This window comes from Chiloscyllium plagiosum, unplaced genomic scaffold, assembly GCF_037043375.1.
Source record: "Chiloscyllium plagiosum isolate Xiang-an unplaced genomic scaffold, Cpla_swu_hap1 HiC_scaffold_2, whole genome shotgun sequence".
NCBI lineage: Eukaryota > Metazoa > Chordata > Chondrichthyes > Orectolobiformes > Hemiscylliidae > Chiloscyllium > Chiloscyllium plagiosum.
Window position 1 is genome coordinate 100,628,862 of NW_028270140.1, and position 20,297 is coordinate 100,649,158.

General features: G+C 41.0%; 1 protein-coding gene across 3 annotated transcripts in view; it reads right to left on the bottom strand.

Moving 5' to 3' along the window:
- The window catches only part of cast (calpastatin), a 218,472-nt gene that overhangs the window by 82,616 nt on the left and 115,559 nt on the right, over window positions 1-20,297 (bottom strand). For all 3 annotated transcript variants that reach the window (XM_087999011.1, XM_043709721.2, XM_087999019.1), the window contains 6 exons: window positions 19,425-19,532; window positions 17,420-17,497; window positions 9,614-9,715; window positions 6,959-7,054; window positions 6,297-6,347; window positions 713-838 (listed from right to left, as the gene is read on the bottom strand). In XM_087999011.1, the coding sequence (XP_087855137.1) occupies window positions 713-838; window positions 6,297-6,347; window positions 6,959-7,054; window positions 9,614-9,715; window positions 17,420-17,497; window positions 19,425-19,532 (561 nt within the window). The remainder of the gene's footprint in view (window positions 1-712; window positions 839-6,296; window positions 6,348-6,958; window positions 7,055-9,613; window positions 9,716-17,419; window positions 17,498-19,424; window positions 19,533-20,297) is intronic.

The window sequence follows — 20,297 nt, forward strand, 5'->3', positions numbered from 1 at the left end:
ATGGTACACAATGCTGCTACTGAGCGGTGCTAATCAGTGGTGGAGGCAGTGAGCGTTTGAAGATGTGGATTGAGGAATATTCTATCCTGACCTGCTCATGTAGCCACTTAATAGTAGGAGATTCAGTGATGGTAAAGCCATTGAATGTAAAGAGGTGACAGTTAGATTCTCACTTGCAATGGATGTTCACTGCCTCGCATTTGAACGGTGTGAATGGTATTTATCCCTTGTCAGTCTAAAGCTGAATATTGTCCAAGACGTGCTGCATTTGGATGTAGACTGCTTCAGTATCTGAGAAGTCATGAGTGTGCTAAACATTGTGCAATCAAAGACCAATCACACCTCTGAACTTATAACGGAGGAAATGTCATTGTTGAAGCAGCTGAAGATGTTAGGCCTAGGTCGCTACCCTGAGGTAGTGTTCGCACACTTTTACCTCTGGTGTTGTAGCAGGGTTGATTTATTTGCATGGTACATACGAGTAGGGTTCCTGCTTCTAGTTGAAATGAAGAGAAAGAAAGTTTAAATTGCCACTGGTGAGAAAAGCAGCCACAGTGTATGGGTCTGTACAAACTGCAGTGATATGGTTCGCAACAATCTCATCAGATTGGAAAACCAAATACAGAATGCATTTTTGTGAACTCCCAACCAACTCTACCTTCCTAAATTTCACTCTGTTACAGAAGCTTACAGTTGGAGATTGTTGCTGTACCTCCTTCAGCACAGACTGTGGAGCTGCAGAATGAGAGATTGCGGCTGAACATTTGGAAATCGGAGCTGCAGAGCTGAGGCCAAAGTCTGCTGACAGAGATTCCAAGGCGTCACCTTCTGACATACCCTGCAATGACAATATGAAAAAATATATACTTAATTCACTTCAAAGATATTTCAAGCATACAGGTAAACAAGGTGTGCCTCAAGCCCGCAATATTGCAGTACAAAATAAAACACCAGTATCACCAGCCGTGATCGCCTTTAATTTTCTGGGTGACCTCTCAATGGCACTTCATGACAGCTGTTGTGTTGTGCAAGAGTGATGGACAGCTTCCAAGTCTACTGGAAATGGAAAGTGCTACTGATGCAAGATAAAGACTTTTGCAAAAACCATGATTACTTTTAATAATAGTCTGAGTCTTGTTATACCTGTATACATGGTATTGATTCTGAATATGCTTTGAAAACAAGCATTCACCAAAACAGGAGAACAGTTCAATAGTTCTTCTTAATTTGAGCAGTTCAAACCACAATGATGAAATACTTTGGAAAGTAAGGGAAGTAATGGTGCTTTAGTTATTGAAGGCCCAAATATAGTTTTCTTCTTGCTAACATTCCTGATATACTTCCACGCTTTCCTTGCACTATAATAAGCAGGGTTCATATACTCATCCCTTCAGTACCCTCTAACATTCCAGATAGGATAATTCGTTTGGGAGAAAACTGAAGCACCACTATCTACAAACTATGAATGAGATGGTACAGTTAAACATACATGTAACTCTCTTATAGAGTCATAGAGATGTACAGCATGGAAACAGACCCTTCGGTCCAACCCGTCCATGCCGACCAGATATCCCAACTCAAACTAGTCCCACCTGCCAGCACCTGGCCCATATCCCTCCAAACTCTTCCTATTCATATAGCCATCCAAATGCCTCTTAAATGTTGCAATTGTACCAGCATCCACCACATCCTCTGGCAGCTCATTCCATACACATACCACCCTCTGCATGAAAAAGTTGCCCCTTAGGTCTCTTTTATATCTTTCCCCTCTCACCCTAAACCTATGCCCTCTAGTTCTGGACTCCCCGATCCCAGGGAAAAGACTTTGTCTATTTATCCTATCCATGCCCCTCATAATTTTGTAAACCTCTATAAGGTCACCTCCCAGCCTCCGACGCTCCAGGGAAAACAATCCCAGCCTGTTCAGCCCCTCCCTGTAGCTCAGATCGTCCAACCCCGGCAACATCCTTGTAAATTTTTTCTCAACCCTTTCAAGTTTCACAACATCTTTCTGATAGGAAGGAGACCAGAATTGCATGCAATATTCCAACAGTGGCCTGACCAATGTCCTGTACTCAATACTCTGACCAATAAAGGAAAGCATACCAAACGTCTTCTTCACTATCCTATCTACCTGCGACTCCACTTTCAAGGAGCTGTGAACCTGCAGTCCAAGGTCTCTTTGTTCAGCAACACTCCCTAGGACCTTATCATTAAGTGTATAAGTTCTGCTAAGATTTACTTTCCCAAAATGCAGCACCTCGCATTTATCTGAATTAAACTCCATCTGCCACTTCTCAGCCCATTTGCCCATCTGGTCCAGATCCTGTTGTAATCTGAGGGAACCCTCTTCGCTGTCCACTACACCTCCAATTTTGGTGTCATCTGCAAACTTACTAACTGTACCTCTTATGCTCGCATCCAAATCATTTATGTAAATGACAAAAAGTAGAGGGCCCAGCACCGATCCTTGTGGCACTCCACTGGTCACAGGCCTCCAGTCTGAAAATCAACCCTCCACCACCACCCTCTGTCTTCTACCTTTGAGCCAGTTCTGTATCCAAATGGCTAGTTCTCCCTGTATTCCATGAGATCTAACCTTGCTAATCAGTCTCCCATGGGGAACCTTGTCGAACGCCTTACTGAAGTCCATTCGGATCACATCTACTGCTCTGCCCTCATCAATCCACTCTGTTACTTCTTCAAAAAACTCAATCAAGTTTGTGAGACATGAACTCCCACGCACAAAGCCATGCTGACTATCCCGAATCAGTCCTTGCCTTTCCAAATACATGTACATCCTGTCCCTCAGGATTCCCTCAAACAACTTGCCCACCACCGAGGTTGGGCTCACTGGTCTCTAATTCCCTGGCTTGTCTTTACCACCCTTCTTAAACAGTGGCACCACGTTTGCCAACCTCCAGTCTTCTGGCACCTCACCTATGACTATCGATGATACAAATATCTCAGCAAGAGGCCCAGCAATCACTTCTCTAGCTTCCCACAGAGTTCTCAGGTACAACTGATCAGGTCCTGGGGATTTATCCTCTTTTAAACATTTCAAGACATCCAGCACTTCCTCCTCTGTAATCTGGACATTTTGCAAGATGTCACCATCTATTTCCCTATAGTCTATATCTTCCATTTTCTTTTTCACAGCAAATACTGATGCAAAATATTCATTTAGTATCTCCCCCATTTTCTGTGGTTCCACACAAAGGCCGCCTTGCTAATCTTTGAGGGGCCCTATTCTCTCCCTAGTTACCCTTTTGTCCTTAACATATTTGTAAAACCCCTTTGGATTCTCCTTAATTCTATTTGCCAAAGCTATCTCATGTCCCCGTTTTGCCCTCCTGATTTCCCTCTTAAGTATACTCCTAATGCCTTTATACTCTTCTAAGGATTCATTCGATCTATCCTGTCTATACCTGACATACGCTTCCTTCTTTTTCTTAACCAAACCCTCAATTTCTTTAGTCATCCAGCATTCCCTATACCTACCAGCCTTCCCTTTCACCCTGACAGGAATATACTTTCTCTGGATTCTTGTTATCTCATTTCTGAAGGCTTCCCATTTTCCAGCCCCCTTTACCTGTGAACATCTGCCTCCAATCAGCTATCAAAAGTTCTTGCCTAATACTGTCAAAATTGGCCTTTCTCCAATTTAGAACTTCAACTTTTAGATCTGGTCTATCCTTTTCCATCACTATTTTAAATCTAATATAATTATGGTCACTGGCCCCAAAGTGCTCCCCACTGAAACCTCAGTCACCTGCCCTGCCTTATTTCCCAAGAGTAGGTCAGGTTTTGCACCTTCTCTGGTATGTACATCCACATACTGAATCAGAAAATTGTCTTGTACACACTTAAGAAATTCCTCTCCATCTAAACCTTTAAGACCATAAGACATAGGAGCGGAAGTAAGGTCATTCGGCCCATCGAGACCACTTCGCCGTTCAATCATGTCTGATGGGAATTTCAAATCCACTTACCAGCATTCTCCCCGTAGCCCTTAATTCCTTGTGACATCAAGAATTTATCAATTTCTGCCTTGAAGACATTTAGCGTCCCAGCCTCCACTGCACTCTGCGGCAATGAATTCCACAGGCCCACCACTCTCTGGCTGAAGAAATGTCTCCGCATTTCTGTTCTGAATTTACCCCCTCTAATTCTAAGGCTGTGTCCACGGGTCCTAGTCTCCTCGCCTAACGGAAACAATTTCCTAGCGTCCACCCTCTCCGAGCCATGTATTATCTTGTAAGTTTCTATTAGATCTCCTCTTAATCTTCTAAACTCCAATGAATACAATCCCAGGATCCTCAGCCATTCCTCATATGTTAGACCTACCATCCCAGGGATCATCCGTGTGAATCTCCGCTGGACACGCTCCAGTGCCAGTATGTCCTTCCTGAGGTGTGGGGACCAAAACTGGACACAGTCCTCCAAATGGGGCCTAACCAGAGCTTTTAAAGTCTCAGTAGCACAACGGTGCTTTTATATTCCAACCCTCTTGAGATAATTGTCAACATTGCATTCGCTTTCTTAATCACGGACTCAACCTGCATGTTTACCGTTAGAGAATCCTCGACTAGCACTCCCAAATCCCTTTGTACTTTGGCTTTATGAATTTTCTCACTGTTTAGAAAGTAGTCCATGCTCGTATTCTTTTTTCCAAAGTGCAAGACCTCGCATTTGCTCACATTGAATTCCATCAGCCATTTCCTGGACCACTCTTCCAAACTGTCTAGATCCTTCTGCAGCCTCCCCACTTCCTCAGTACTACCTGCCTGTCCACCTAACTTTGTATCATTGGCAAACTTAGCTAGAATGCCCCCAGTCCCTTCATCCAGATCATTAATATATAATGTGAACAGCTGCAGCCCCAACACTGAACCCTGCGGGACACTGCTTGTCACCGGCTGCCATTCCGAAAAAGAACCTTTTATCCCAACTCTCTGCCTTCTGTCAGACAGCCAATCCTCAATCCATACCAGTAGCTCACCTCGAACACCATGGGCCCTCACCTTGCCCTCACCTTGCTCAGCAGCCTCCCATGTGGCACCTTATCAAAGGCCTTCTGCAAGTCTAGATAGACCACATCCACTGGGTTTCCCCAGTCTAACCTACTCCCTTGTGGGCTCCATGACAAGCTGTTCCAAAAAGCCATCCTATAAGCATTCCATGAATTCCCTTTCTTTGGATCCACTGGCAACATTATTTACCCAGTCCACCTGCATATTGAAGTCTCCCATGATCACTTTAACATTATGGCAGTCCCAGTCTATGTTTGGAAAGTTAAAATCCCCTATCATAACTACCCTATTATTCTTACAGATAGCTGAGATCTCCTTACAAGTTTGTTTCTCAATTTCCCTCTGACTATTGGGGGGTCTATAATACAATCCCAATAAGGTGATCACCCCTTTCTTATTTCTCAGTTCCACCCAAAGAACTTCCCTGGATATATTTCCGGGAATATCCTCCCTCAGCACAGCTGTAATGGTATCCCTTATCAAAAATACCACTCCCCCTCCTCTCTTGCCTCCCTTTCTATCCTTCCTGTAGCATTTGTATCCTGGAACATTAAGCTGCCAGTCCTGCCCATCCCTGAGCCATGTTTCCGTAATTGCTATGATATCCCACTCCCATGTTCCTAACCATGCCCTGAGTTCATCTGTCTTCCCTGTTAGGGCCCTTAATAAGGAATCAAATTACTTAGGGAATGCATTGCCAGAAGAAGAATCATAGAATCTCTACAGTCCAGAAACAGGTCCTTAGGCCCAACAAGTCCACACTGATCCTCCAATGAGTAACCCACCTATTCCCCTACCCAATATTTACTCCTGATCAATGGACATAACCTACACATCCCTGAATACTATGGGCAATTTAGCATGGCCAATTCACCTAACCTGCACACCTTTTGGATTGTGGGAGGAAACCAGAGCACGCAGAGGAAACCCACACAGACATGGGGAGAATGTGCAAACTCTACAAAGACAATTGCCCGAGACTGGATTGAACCTAGGTCCCTGGTGCTGTGAGGCAGCAGTGCTAACCACTGAGCCACCATGAAATTCAAAATTAATTTTTATACACTCTCTGATTGTACTGAAAGTAGATGTGTGGTCTTTGATTTGAATCTATTCTATACCCAATCAGATTGAGCCCTAAAACAGAATGTGATTAGGTTAAATTGTTCACAAAACATATCTTTCTTACTTCTTTTGACAGTTTAGCTGCAGAAAGTCAAATGCTCCTTCTGAAACAAAATCAAGCTTTCATTGTTCTGTTACCTTTGGCTTTGTTTCTGGATGTGTGGATGAAGGCACCGTTTTACCTTTATCCTGTTGCAAAGAGAAAACAGTTATAAAATTCTTCTAAGGCATATCAGAGTTATTTCAAATTTAGGGATACCTGTACAGCAACAGAGTAAGTACAATGCAATAAACTGGCATTACTAATTCAATCTGCATGCGTTGTACATGTATCAATGTAGATCTTAGTAATCAAAAAAACAAAATTTAGTTCAGCTAAATTAAAACAAAAGATTGTGTTGTTGTGTACCAATTTCAACTGTCTTCATAATTCGCATTACATAGTGACCTATGATTTCAAGTCAATTTTAATTGTTACACCATTATTGTGGAATCTTTAATTTGCAACAGACCATTGCACATCATTGTTTGGTGTCAAAGATAATACTGCTTATATTTAAAAGATGTTGAAATTTCCTTTTTATAGAAAGAGTTTACGGCTGAGATCCTCTGCACTACTGCATAGGAATTAAGCCACTGCTGCTGACAATATCTATCATTTCTCAATCAGCAATTGTAAAAGGAAGGAAAATCATGGCAAGGGAAGTACATTTTAACTTCTCATATGTTCTCGAGCTCAGAATTATCCCTGTATCATGACAGTAAAAGCAGACTCTAATTATTATTGATAATGACTGAACCTTAGGATCAGATGGTTCTGTAAATCTGTACTCAGGGGGTATTGATTCTTCTGTTTCTCCAACACGCTCAGCCTTCTTCTTGGAATCACTGGATTCCTGACAGTAAAACAAAAATTCAAAAATATAATCAAAATCACAAATATTAAGCTTCAATATTTATTTATCACATTTTGATAATTGGTGAGGTTAATGTGTAATGGAAGTCTCCTGAAAATGCTGGAGTAATTAAAAATGACTGGCACTATTCTGTGAAGGGAGAAACAAAGCTAATTTAGATTAGATGACTCACAGTGTGGAAACAGGCCCTTCGGCCCAACAAGTCCACACCGACCCTCTGAAGAGCAACCCATCCAGACCCATTCCCCTCCATTTACCCCTTCACCTCACACTACGGGCAATTTAGCATGGCCAATTCACCTCACCTGCACATTATTGGACTGTGGGAGGAAACCGGAGCACCCAGAGAAAACCCACGCAGACACAGGGAGAATGTGCAAACTCCACACAGACAGTTGCCTGAGGTGGGAAATGAACCTGGGTCTCTGGCGCTGTGAGGCAGTAGTGCTACCCACTGAGCCACCATGCCGCCCTAATATTTCAACTTCAATGTTCACCCTTCTTGTCACTTCTGATGAAGGGTCATTTTGGACTCAAAATGTTAACTATGTCTCTCCACTGATAATGCCACATCTACAGGGTTTTCCCAACACAATACTGCCTTCTTTCAGCATCTGTTGTACTTTGCTTTTGTTATTATAGTCTCTTGGTTCAACGGAACACATAAGATCGAGAGAAATTTATATAACCATAAATGTAGCATCAAAAATTATTCACTTGTAATGAAAATATGGCTTCACTGATACCTGTACAAACTTTTGCCAGTCTTCTTCAAACAGTTTTAATCATAGAACTGTAGAATACATAGGAAGGTAAGAGTGCTATCCTGTGCAGAATATATATAGAATATGCAGATATATGGCTGGATTTAGAGTGTCTCAGTCCCCATCACTCCCATTAGAAAGTCAAGGAGTGGGGCACGTCCATGATCCTAGTGGCTGCCCCATGCCAATCCACACAAGTCTTCCAAGTCCCTCTTCCACAGCCTCTAAACAAGTGGACAGTTCGAAACTGTGCCAGTACCTCCTGTGACCACTCCTGTGATTCCAGGGGCGCAACTAGGTCTGGATTTGGTTCCCCAGGACTGGGATGAGAGGCTGCCGACTCTAGTCTGCACATCTAAAGCTAACAGACTTATCACACGGCTCATTCATCCCTGGCCCACCATGGGGAAAATATCAGCAAAGGTGGCGTAAGGCATTAAAGAGTCATCCAACACCTCCCTCATCCCTGTAGAATATCACATGGATTGGGGGCATACCAAATAGGATAGGAATCTAGTCGAGTTAAACAAAGAACTTAGATGTCGGAGATCTGAAACAAACAAATAAAAACAACTGGAGAAGCACAGCAGGTCTAGCAGCATTCATAAAGAGAAAACAAAGTTAACTTTCTGAAGAAGGGACACTGAACTCGAGCCGTTAATTCGGTTTCTCTCTCCGCAAATGCTGTCAAACCTGCTGAGTTTCTCCAGCAGTTTCTGTTTTTGTTTGTTTTAGGAATCTAGTGGGCCCAGGTTGTACTCTGAACTTCATCTCCCATCTCCTCTGCCCCTTTCTCTTTTCTCCGCAATCTCACATTTCCATTCTTCCTGATCCCTGGAATATGCCTCTTTCTATTTAGCATACAGTTCGACTCACTGATCATTTTCCCAAAAGTTACTACTTCATTGAACTGCAGCTCCCATGTCTTCACCCAGTTTACAAACCTTGTGCATTTTTCCTCAATTTGTCCTGCATCTTATTTTCATGTAGGTGGCAACATTTTCACATCTTCTTTATGACAACGTCCAAATAATTTATATAAATGGTAAACAAACGAGGTCCATTGATTCTTGGAAACATCACCTAACCACATTCTGCTAATCATAAAAAAAACATTTCTCCTCTTCATACACATACAAAATAGGAAGTGAGTAAACACCATTGAGCTCCTTGGTGACTTATCAGTCTGCAAAATCCCTAACACTACGTTTGAACTTGAATAAGACTAGTTCCTTGCTCTTTGTTTTCTGTCTAATAACCTCTCTAACCATTAGTACCAGTCATTTTAATTTTCAAAACAAATCACTTAGACGTTAACCTAACAGGTCAGCTGCCTATATCTGTGTATGTAAAAGATCCCAGTGTATTATTTAAATTTTCTATCATTAAACAACTGCCATATTTTTCTCGGTAACTGTAACCACACTTCAAAACTAACTCACTGACTGGGAGCCTTGCAGGATGCATGCTGAATGCGATATAAATTGAGTGACATCTATCATTCTTTTGTGGAAGAAAGTGAGGACTGCAGATGCTGGAGATCAAAGATGAGAATGTAGTGCTGGGAAAGCACAGCAGATCAGGCAGCATCTGAGGAGCAGGAGAATAAGCAGAAGGGCTTATGTCTGAAACGTCGATTCTTCTGCACCTCGGATGCTGCCTGACCTGCGGTGCTCTCCCAGCATTACACTACCATTCTTTTGTGTTTATATGATACAGTCAAGAGCATTTTTATTCTTAAATTTAATACTTAACAATAAGATTTTCTATGTACCTTAACCTCAGGCCCAGTATATTTAGGAATGGAAGTATCTGGTCCTTGTGATGGAAGTGTGTCCACAAGCTGGTCCACAGCACTCAACATGGGCTTTTTATCCTTTCAAAGACAAAATGAATATATTTTTGCTTTCATACTGTTCTTAGTTAAAATGTACCTAGAGAACACTTGGGCACATATGTCGAAACAAAACACCACATGTTGCATAGAAATATCACACAGTATAGACATTTCAGCTATACATTTACCTGATTCAGATCTTGGCTTATAGGGAACCAAAGCAGGGAATTGGAATATACACCTAAATATGATCTAATTGAAGTTAGAACAGCCTTGAGCAACCTACTCCTGCTCCTATGGAATGAGAAATGCTCTATGTTGATATGATGGTGTTTCAGTAAATTACATTTCAATAATTTCTTCCGCTATGAGGCTTCTTACTTTCACAAAACCGCAAATGAATATTATTCACAATCACTTTTCACTGCTGCTTAAATGAAAGAGTTCACATCCACCGATAGTTACAACTGTACTCCATCAAATCACTCCTCACACATACAAGTTTCAGCAGCAATAATATACCAATTAACTGGACTCACAGTACATTCAATCTCCAGCCACACCAACAGCGAGCTCAATCTTTAGGTTTTGTGGTTGAATCACAACTAGGTCACCCAGTTATTATCACGTCCTCAAACGCATGCCCATATCATTTCTGATCCATCTGCCTGTTTGCTACCCTCACTGAATGCAATGCATTCTTTGGATACCTACATGCTTTCACTCACAGGTCTGTCATACTCCCTTCAGGAGTACAAGCACAAAATAAAAGAAAGGGAGATCGACTACCATTAATTGTGAAGCTAACTAATGGAGGCCTTTGACTGAAGTGACAGGTCAGCATCCTAGAGAACTGGAGATGGCAAGACTTTGACTTAATGGAGACTGCTTTAAACATCCACAGAGAATCGGCAGTAGTGAGTAGAGTGGGTTCTTTCTTGATTATATGTTTTTGGAGATATGTCTCTTGATTGAACTTCAAATATAAATCATAACTATTAATTAAACCTGGGGCAGTGTTTGTAGAGGAATAAGACGGTGTTATTTTCTGGGTCTGTAGATTGTGAAGGAGCAAAAATGGCCTTTAATAGAGTGATATGTACTTCTTGTCAGATGTGGGAGTTTACAGAGAGTTTAAGGGCAACTGTGGATTATATCTGCCATAAATACTGTTGGCTGCGAATCTTATCAGATTGAATGGATCGGTTGGAGAGGCAGTTAGAAGCAAATGGGAATTTGCAACGGCAACAGTACGTGATGGATGGCAGTTATAGGAAGGGGGGAAAGTCTCAGATACAGTCACATAGATGCTTTAACTCCAGGAAAGGTAAGAGAGATAGGCAGCTAGTGCAGGAGTCTTTTTTGGATATACCCATTTCAAACAGGTATACTGTTTTGGAAAATGTAGGGGGTGATGGATTCTCAGGGGAACGCAGCACGAACAGCCAAGTTTCTGGTATTGAGACTGGCTTTAATGCAACGAGGGGTATGTCGGGTTCCAAGAGATCAATTGTGTTAGGGGAATCTCTAGTCCGAGGTACAGACAAATGTTTCTGTGGCCAGCAGTAGAGTGGTGTGTTGCTTCCCTGGTGCCAGGATCAAGGATGTCTCAGAGAGGGTGCAGAATGTTCTCACGGTGGAGAGGGGCCAGCAATAGGTCATTGTCCACATTGGAACCAAAGACATAGGAAGGGATAAGGTTGAGATTCTGAAGGGAGATTACAGAGAGTTCGGCAGGAATTTAAAAAGGAGGTGTATGAGAGAAGGATTCATATTTTTTTGATCACTGGAATCTCTTCTGGGGTAGAAGTGACCTGTACAAGAAGGACAGATTGCACCTGAATTGGAAGGGGACTAATATACTGGCAGGGAAATTTGCTAGAGCTGCTCGGGAGGATTTAAACTAGTAAGGTGGGGGGGAGGGACCCAGGGAGATAGTGAGGAAAGAGATCAATCTGAGACTGGTACAGTTGAGAACAGAAGTGAGTCAAACATCAGGGCAGGCAGGGACAAGATAGGACTAATAAATTAAACTGCATTTATTTCAATGCAAGGGGCCTAACAGGGAAGGCAGATGAACTCAGGGCATGGTTTGGAACATGGGACTGGGATATCATAGCAATTACGGAAACATGGCTCAGGGATGGGCAGGACTGGCAGCTTAATGTTCCAGGATACAAATGCTACAGGAAGGATAGAAAAGGAGGCAAGAGAGGAGAAGAGTGGCATTTTTGATAAGGGATATCATTACAGCTGTGCTGAGGGAGGATATTCCCGGAGATACATCCAGGGAAGTTATTTGGGTGGAACTGAGAAAAAGGAAAGGGATGATATAATGATAAAATTATTGAGATTGTATTATAGACCCCCTAATAGTCAGAGGGAAATTGAGAAACAAACTTGTAAGGAAATCTCAGCTATCTGTAAGAATAAATAGGGTGGTTATGGTAGGAAATTTTAACTTTCCAAACATAGACTGGGACTGCCATTGTGTTAAGGGTTTAGATGGAGAGGAATTTGTTAAGTGTGGACAAGACAATTTTCTGATTCAGTGTGTAGATGTACCTACTAGAGAAGGTGCAAAACTTGACCTACTCTTGGGAAATAAGGCAGGGCAGGTGACTGAGGTGTCAGTGGGGGAGCACTTTGGGGCCAGCGACCATAATTATATTAGATTTAAAATAATGATGGAAAAAGATAGACCAGATCTAAAAGTTGAAGTTTTAAATTGGAGAAAGGCCAATTTTGACGGTATTAGGCAAGAACTTTCGAAAGCTGATTGGAGGCAGATGTTCGCAGGTAAAGGGACAGCTATAAAATGGGAAGCCTTCAGAGATGAGATAACAAGAATCCAGAGAAAGTATATTCCTGTCAGGGTGAAAGGGAAGGCTGGTAGGTATAGGGAATGCTGGATGACTAAAGAAATTGAGGGTTTGGTTAAGAAAAAGAAGGAAGCATATGTCAGGTATAGACAGGATAGATTGAGGCCTTTGTGTGGAGCTGCAGAAAATGGGGGAGATACTAAATGAGTATTTTGCATCAGTATTTACTGTGAAAAAGGATATGGATGATATAGACTGTAAGGAAATAGATGATGACATCTTGAAAAATGTCCATATTACAGAGGAGGAAATGGGTAAAGGTGGATAAATCCCCAGGACCTGATCAGGTGTACAAAAGAACTCTGTGGGAAGCTAGAGAAGTGATTGCTGAGCCTCTTGCTGAGATATTTGTATCATCGATAGTCACAGGTGAGGTGCCGGAAGACTGGTGGTTGGCTAACGTTGTGCCACTATTTATGAAAAGTGGTAAAAACAAATGTATGGAACGAGCTGCTAGATGAAGTGGTGGAGGCTGGTACAATTGCAACATTTTAGAGGCATTTGGATGGGTATATGAATAGGAAGTGTTTGGAGGGATATGGGTCGGGTGCTGGCAGGTGGGAGTAGATTGGGTTGGGATATCTGGTCGGCATGGACAGGTTGGACCGAAGGGTCTGTTTCCATGCTGTACATCTCTATGACTCTATCTGACCCACAGCTCAAAACACACAGTCACTCTACAGATGCTGCCTAACCTGATGAGTATTTCTAGAATTTTCTGTTTTTCAGATTTTCAGCACTTGCAGTAATCTTTCCAAATTAATGCTCAAATGCTATCAGCCTGAAGCCACGCGCCACCCCTCCATTCCAGCAGAAGAACATGGTTATTGGCACTTAGCCTCTCGTCTTTTTCACAACAGTAAAGATGAGATAAAAGGAGCCACTGTCATTTAGAAACAACTCACTGAACTTAACTTCAAAACAAAGTTAAAAGGATCTCATTTAAGATCAGCAGTGATTGCAACAAGAGATCAGAGGATATGTTAATCTAAAGAGCAAAGACCAAACCAACAATAAAGTTAACTTCGTGCTCACCAGTGATAATGGTCTGAATTTAGAAGAGACCAAATTGTAAAATGATCAGCTAAAAACTAGCAGCCGAAATTAACACGTTTCTAGTCTTTTTAGATTCATTGCATATAAATGTGCAGAGTAATTATTCTTGCTTTATTGAATAATACTTACAGTTGGAACTACAACCATATCAATTACATTAATCAACACCAGGTTAGAGTCCAACAGGTTTAATTGGAAGCACTAGCTTTCGGAGCGACACTCCTTCATCAGGTGGTTGTGAGCAGTGCTCCGAAAGCTAGTGCTTCCAATTAAACCTGGACTATAACCTGGTGTTGTGTGATTTTTAACTTTGTACACCTCAGTCCAACACTGGAATCTCCAAATTGGAATTACATTAACTAGTGTATAAAACATAATCAATGGCTTTAAATTTATATTATCATTGGGGAAGCCTGCTTTCATTCAATACAGCAGCTTCAACCTCTGTCTCTCATTCTTTTCTGTTCTTCCAAGAACTTAGAAATGTGTTATGCAAACTTGTCGTCTTACATTTCATCTCAAAAAGACACTATTGAGAACATTTTAATGATGAATATATTTCTTAGAATGATATATTGATTATTGATTTTATCAGTTCATCCAGTAGGAGAAATAGGATTGTTCATCCATTAGAATTACTTTAACTTTCAATACTTTTTCCAGAGATACAATTCTTGTTTTCTTCCAATGAATACTGCCACTTTCCAAAGATTTAATAAAGGTTGTTTTTAAGGTGGGTATCTCCTCATCAATCATCTTGGTTACTTTACTCATAATTTGTCTTTTCAAATCCATTACAATCTTCAATGTATCTTCTCAATGCCTTGAAAGTAAATTTTCTTCAAAAGGCATACTGTTGGCATTTTCTGTAACTGTGCGACAGGATTGCTTAGTGTTCAATGAGGGACTGGAGTAAAATTAGACAGTCGCCAGTCCATAACTGCTTTTGCTGGAGATGTGGTATCTAAGGATTTTTGGTGAATTTCTGCAGCGCATCCAATAGCTGGTAAACACCACTACTATTGTGCATCAATGAAAAGGGGAGTGAACATTTGTGGATGTGGTGCCAGTCATGCAGGTTGCTTTGGACAGGATGGCATCAAGTTTTTTTTAGTGTTGCTGGAGCTGCACTCATCCAGGCAAATGGGAGTATTTCACCACAGTCCTGACTTGTGCTTTTTAGATGGTACACAAATTTATGAGACTCAGGAGGCAAGTTATTCACTGCAGGATTCCTAATTTCTGATCTGCTCTTGTAGCCACAGCATTTACATGGCATGTCTAGTTCAGTTTTTGGTCAATGTTAACCCCAAAGATGTTGGTAGTGTGGTGAATTCAATGATTGTAATTCCATTGAATGTCAAAGGACAACGATTAGACTGTCTCTGGTTTGAGATGGTTATTGCTTAGCAGTTGTGTAGTCTGAATGTTCCTTGCTACTTGCTATCTTAAACCTGGATATTGCCCATAACTTTCTGTGTTTGGACACAGAATGCTTCAGTATCTGAAGAGACAAACAAACTGCAGATGCCGGAATCCAAGGTAGATAAACAAGAGGCTGGAAGAACACAGCAAGCCAGGCAGCATCAAGAGGTGGAGAAGTCAGGACTGAAGAAAAGTTACACCTGAAATGTTGACTCCTCCACCTCTTGATGCTGCCTGGCTTGCTGTGTTCTTCCAGCCTCCTGCTTGTCTACCTCAGTATCTGAAGAGTTGCAAATGGTGCTGAACATGTGCAAACATCCCCACTTCTGAACTTATGATGGAGGGAAGATCATGACTGAAACACTTCTTGTTCTGCAGCCATGACTGCTCCAATCTCGAGTCTATAGCCAACCTTCTATAGAAAGTTAATTCTGAGTTTGCTTCAATCTCCTTTTCAGGCCATGCATTCTAGAGCAGTACAATCATGTGTGTCTTGATATGTCCACTTTAACTCTTTTGTCAACTATCTTTAACCTGTGTCCTCTGACTGCCAATTCTCTAGCCAGTAGAAACAGACTCTATCAAAACTTTTAATAATTTTGAAAATTATTAAAACTCTCCTTAACTTTATCTAATCAGATAATATGGAGCTGTCAAGTTGAGGCACAAATACCTTAAAATCGCCAATACATTTGATATTTTCTCATTTATATCATAGATTACATTTCGTATGATAAACAGATCTTTAATCTACTTTAATGTAGGTCACCAGTGAATATGCACAGTCAGATAAATTAAAGACTGTGTTAATTTTTCAGCTAAGTTGTATAACACGTATTATATACCATTAAATAAAACTCAGCAAAAGTAACTATGACTGTTATCCTTAATTTGGTTATTTTAAATTAACATTAATTACTTCTGCAAGATCTTTATTAATTTTCATATTAATTAAACATTCTTAAAACAGAAAAAGATTTTGAACATCTTTAATCTAATTAAATGGATTACTTTTTCATGCTAAATATTACTTCCTTAACAAAAAAAAATAATATAACCCTTGAGCAATCAGGTTGGGAATCAAAGGTTACAGATTCATTTAGTTCAAAGGTTGCTTGACCAATGGAAAGTGGTTTAATCAGTTTCCAGGTATCCCAGACATTGCACTCATCTGAGCACCACTTTAGTAAAATTATCAGTCAACAGCATATTCCCTCCTGTTATAAAAAGTGTTGCTGATGGATCAAATGGTCTAACAATGAATTGTGACTGTTCCTGATTTGTCATTTATTTTCTAGTCAAACTTCTAGTAACGTTTTTATATCAGTGAATAGCTTGTAAATATTTCCACCTGAAAATGTAATGTTAAAATAGTTCAGAACATGTTATAATACTTATAAAAGTCAAATGAATGGCTGAGTAAGAATTCATTTCTATTTCCAGTCTATAACGTAAAACATACAGTGACTGGACACAAAGTCAAATTTAAAAATGGGCAACTTCAAAAATAGAGTTGCAGTCAAACATTTTGAAATGGGATAAATTCAGTTCACAGTATTATACCGCTAATTTTGAACAGTAAAGTGAGCCTTTTCTTTCATTTCCACACCGAACAAAAAAAATGCAATGACAGTTCCTATAGGTGATGTGTGTATGGAACAAGCTGCCAGAGGAAGTGGTGTAAGCTGGTACAATTACAATATTTAAAAGGCATCTGGATGGGTATATGAATAGGAAGTGTCTCGATAGTCATAGAGTCATAGAAATGTACAGCATGGAAACAGGCCCTTCTGTCCAACCCATCCATGCCGACCAGATATCCCAACCCAATCTAGTCCCACCTGCCAGCACCCAGCCCCTATCCCCTCCAAACCCTTCCTATTTATATAACCATCCAAATGCCTCTTAAATGTTGCAATTGTACCAGCCTCCACCATTTCCTCTGGCAGCTCATTCCATACACGTACCATCCTCTGTGTGAAAAAGTTGCCCCTTAGGTCTCTTTTATATCTCTCCCCTCTCACTCTAAACCTATGTCCTCTAGTTCTGGACTTCCCGAGCCCAGCGAAAAGACTTTGCCTATTTACCCTATCCATGCCCCTCATAAGTTTGCAAATCTCTATAAGGTCACCCCTCAGCTCCAGGGAAACAGCCCCAGTCTGTTCAGCCTCCCCCTATAGCTCAAATCCTCCAATCCTGGCAACATCCTTGTAAATCTTTTCTGAACCCTTTCAAGTTTCGCAACATCTTTCTGATAAGAAGGAGAAATGGGACTGGATTAATTTAGGATATCTGCTCGCCATGGACAAGTTGAACTGAAGGGTGTGTTTCTGTGCTGTACATCTCTACGACTCTACATAGTCATAAAATCCATTCCTACCTGAAGCTTTGGCTCTGTGGTTTTGTGAACAGAAGCTTCTGGCATGGATGATTTTGTGGGAGACGTTTCCTTTGTATCCTTCAGAAAAATAAGAAATGTCCTTGATTATTTAGATCTCACCCTTCTGAAACCATATTCTGAGAGCAATGAATCCTGCAGCTCACAGCAGCTCATTTACTCCATTGTACATGAGCTGACTCTTTGAAAGAGCGACCACTCGTCCACTCCCTTGCTCTTCTGCCAGTTGCAGTGTAAGAACTTCAGCCTGGCAAAACAGCAACAAGTGGCATGAAAGCACTTTATTGGAAAAAATAACAAATGTTGAAATGCCTTCTCAGGCCACAGCTGCTCAAGGGTTTCCTTCAAGATCATCTGCAGTCACCGCCATTGACAGTCAGCACCTCACACAGCCTCGGCTATGTTAACTGGGGCCTATAAAATCGGATAGGAAGACAAACATGATAACAAGCTTCCTTTTTGCTGCTTTGACTGTTCCTATTATTATTAGTTCCTATTTGTACTCCTCGTTCTGTTCAATCACCGTATGATCTTCGTATGTTGTGATCCACCTGTACTGCATGCAAAACAAAGCTTTTCACCGTACTTTGGTACATGTGACAATAATAAATCAAATCAAATATTACTGTTGCTCCTCTGACCACAAAGAAATTTGGAGAAGGCTGTCATAAAGAAATAAATCTCAGAAGGCTCCAGATCAAAATGTTCTGTAGATGTTTTATGATATGTGAAGTCATCCATGCAGCAAACACCACCGTGAAATGCAAACAAATTGTCTCCCAGTGCTTCCAACAGCCTAGAGCAGCAGAAGATCCCTTTAAATACCACCTGACAATGACTACCTCCCATCTTGTATTAGCCATGACTTGAGATAGGAGCATGAACAGGCAATGACAGTGGCCACATGCTGAGAGACTAATAGGTTTTGGCTCTGATTGCCAGACGTTAATATGCCAAAGCTTTTTCTGGGACAAGCTCTGGCTGCCTAGATGAAAACTGAAACACAAAAATGCAGCATTAAGCCAGCACTTCAGTCATTTCTTTCCATTCCTGGGACATGGACACTGTGAGCTGAGTTAGCCTTTCTTGTCCCTCATGTGCTGCCTTTGAGAAGGTGGTGGTGATCCCTTCTTGATCCACTGCAGTCCATGTACTGCAGGTAGACCCACAATGACATTAGGGAAGTTGTTCCAGGATTTTGATCCAGTAATACTGAAGAAATGGTGATCTATTTCCTAGTCAGGAAGGTGAGTGGCTTGGAGCAAAGCTTACAAGTGGTAGTGTTCTTATGTATCTACTTTTCTTCTTCTTCTAGATGAATGTGGTTATGGATTTGGAAGGAGCTATCTAAGGAGCCTTGGTTGCACAGTGCATCTTGTAGATGGTATAGATTGCTGCACCTGAGCGTCAGTGATGATGGTGGTGGATGTTTGTGCATGTGACACCAAACTGGAGATAATGCCAAGCTTTGAATGTTGTTGTAGCTACACTCATTAAGTCAAGTTTCAAACATTCCAGTCTTAACTTCTGCTTTGTAGTAGATGGTGGACAGCTTTGGGAGTTAGGAGGTTAGTACTTGCTGCAGGATTAGTCACATCTGACCTGCTGTTGTGGCCATTGTATTTATATGGCTAGTTCAGTTCAATTTTGAGTATGTTGACAGTAGGGAATTTGGTTAGATATTTTCTTGTTAGAGATGGTCATTACCTGCCATTTGTGTGGTGCAAGTGTTACTTACTACTTGCTACCCCAAGCCTGGATATTGTCCAGGTCTTGCTGCATTATCCTGCAGTATTTTGGAATGAAAGGGTTCTCAAATTATAGGCACTAACAGGGTGACATTGATCTGAAAATATGTTAAGCTAAACAATTTCTATACGAGAACTAGTTTTTCAAGGCTATTCAGTGTTTGTAAAACATGGCTCATGTAATCATTTTTATGACTTCTTTAGATCCTAGTTTAAACACCAATTTTGATATAAATTACCACTGTGGTAGTCTTGCTCCATCCCAGGCCCATTGTACTTTGTGGCTGTTGCTGTTTCCCTCCAGTAGCTGCAGTTGGTTTTGTTGAATGACTAGATGCAGACTTGACCTGATAAAGGATTTCAAACAAACAGCATTAAAGTAGCAGAAGCATGCAACAAATATGCCATAAAAATGATAAAAGAAAGAAGTTCTCTTTCCATCAAACCAGCTGAAATTTGTCTCAGGAAGTAGTAAATGAAATGGTAGATGGACAACCTGTAGTATGCTTGGTCTGATTTCTTGAATGGAATTTAAAATTAGCTGCCAAAATACTATGACTTTCAGATCTCCTTTTCAATTCCACCCTCAGCTATTGATGAAATTCTTATTTCTTCCTTTGTGCTGTACTTTACGTCTGGTTGAAGTAAAATTCAATCCTTATTGCTTTTGCCCACCCCAAATATTTAAATATTCCTCTCAACTGCCTCCTTTATAACTAATCATCATCATCAAATTTAATTTGTCTGAACAAATTCTTGAAGACTTGTGTGTGGAGCTTTTCATGCTCTCTCATGGACTTTCAACAGATGAAAATGAGATGGGAGGCATCACGTTAAATTCCTAACCCAAGAAACTGGTGGGGACAACTTTCTTTCATCCCCTTTGGAATCAGTCTGTAACATTGTCTCCTAACCTATCTGCCACATGTTAAATAAAAGCAGACATTTAAGGCTATAGAAAAAGTGAAATTGCCTTGGGAACCCCACATCAGCCATGATGAGAAAGATGAGAAGGATCAATGGGACAGACAAGGCTGATACGACAGATGCTATATAGCTCTATACCCAAGTAGCCAGATTTCTGTGTACAAGCCAAAGGGGTCCAATTTTAA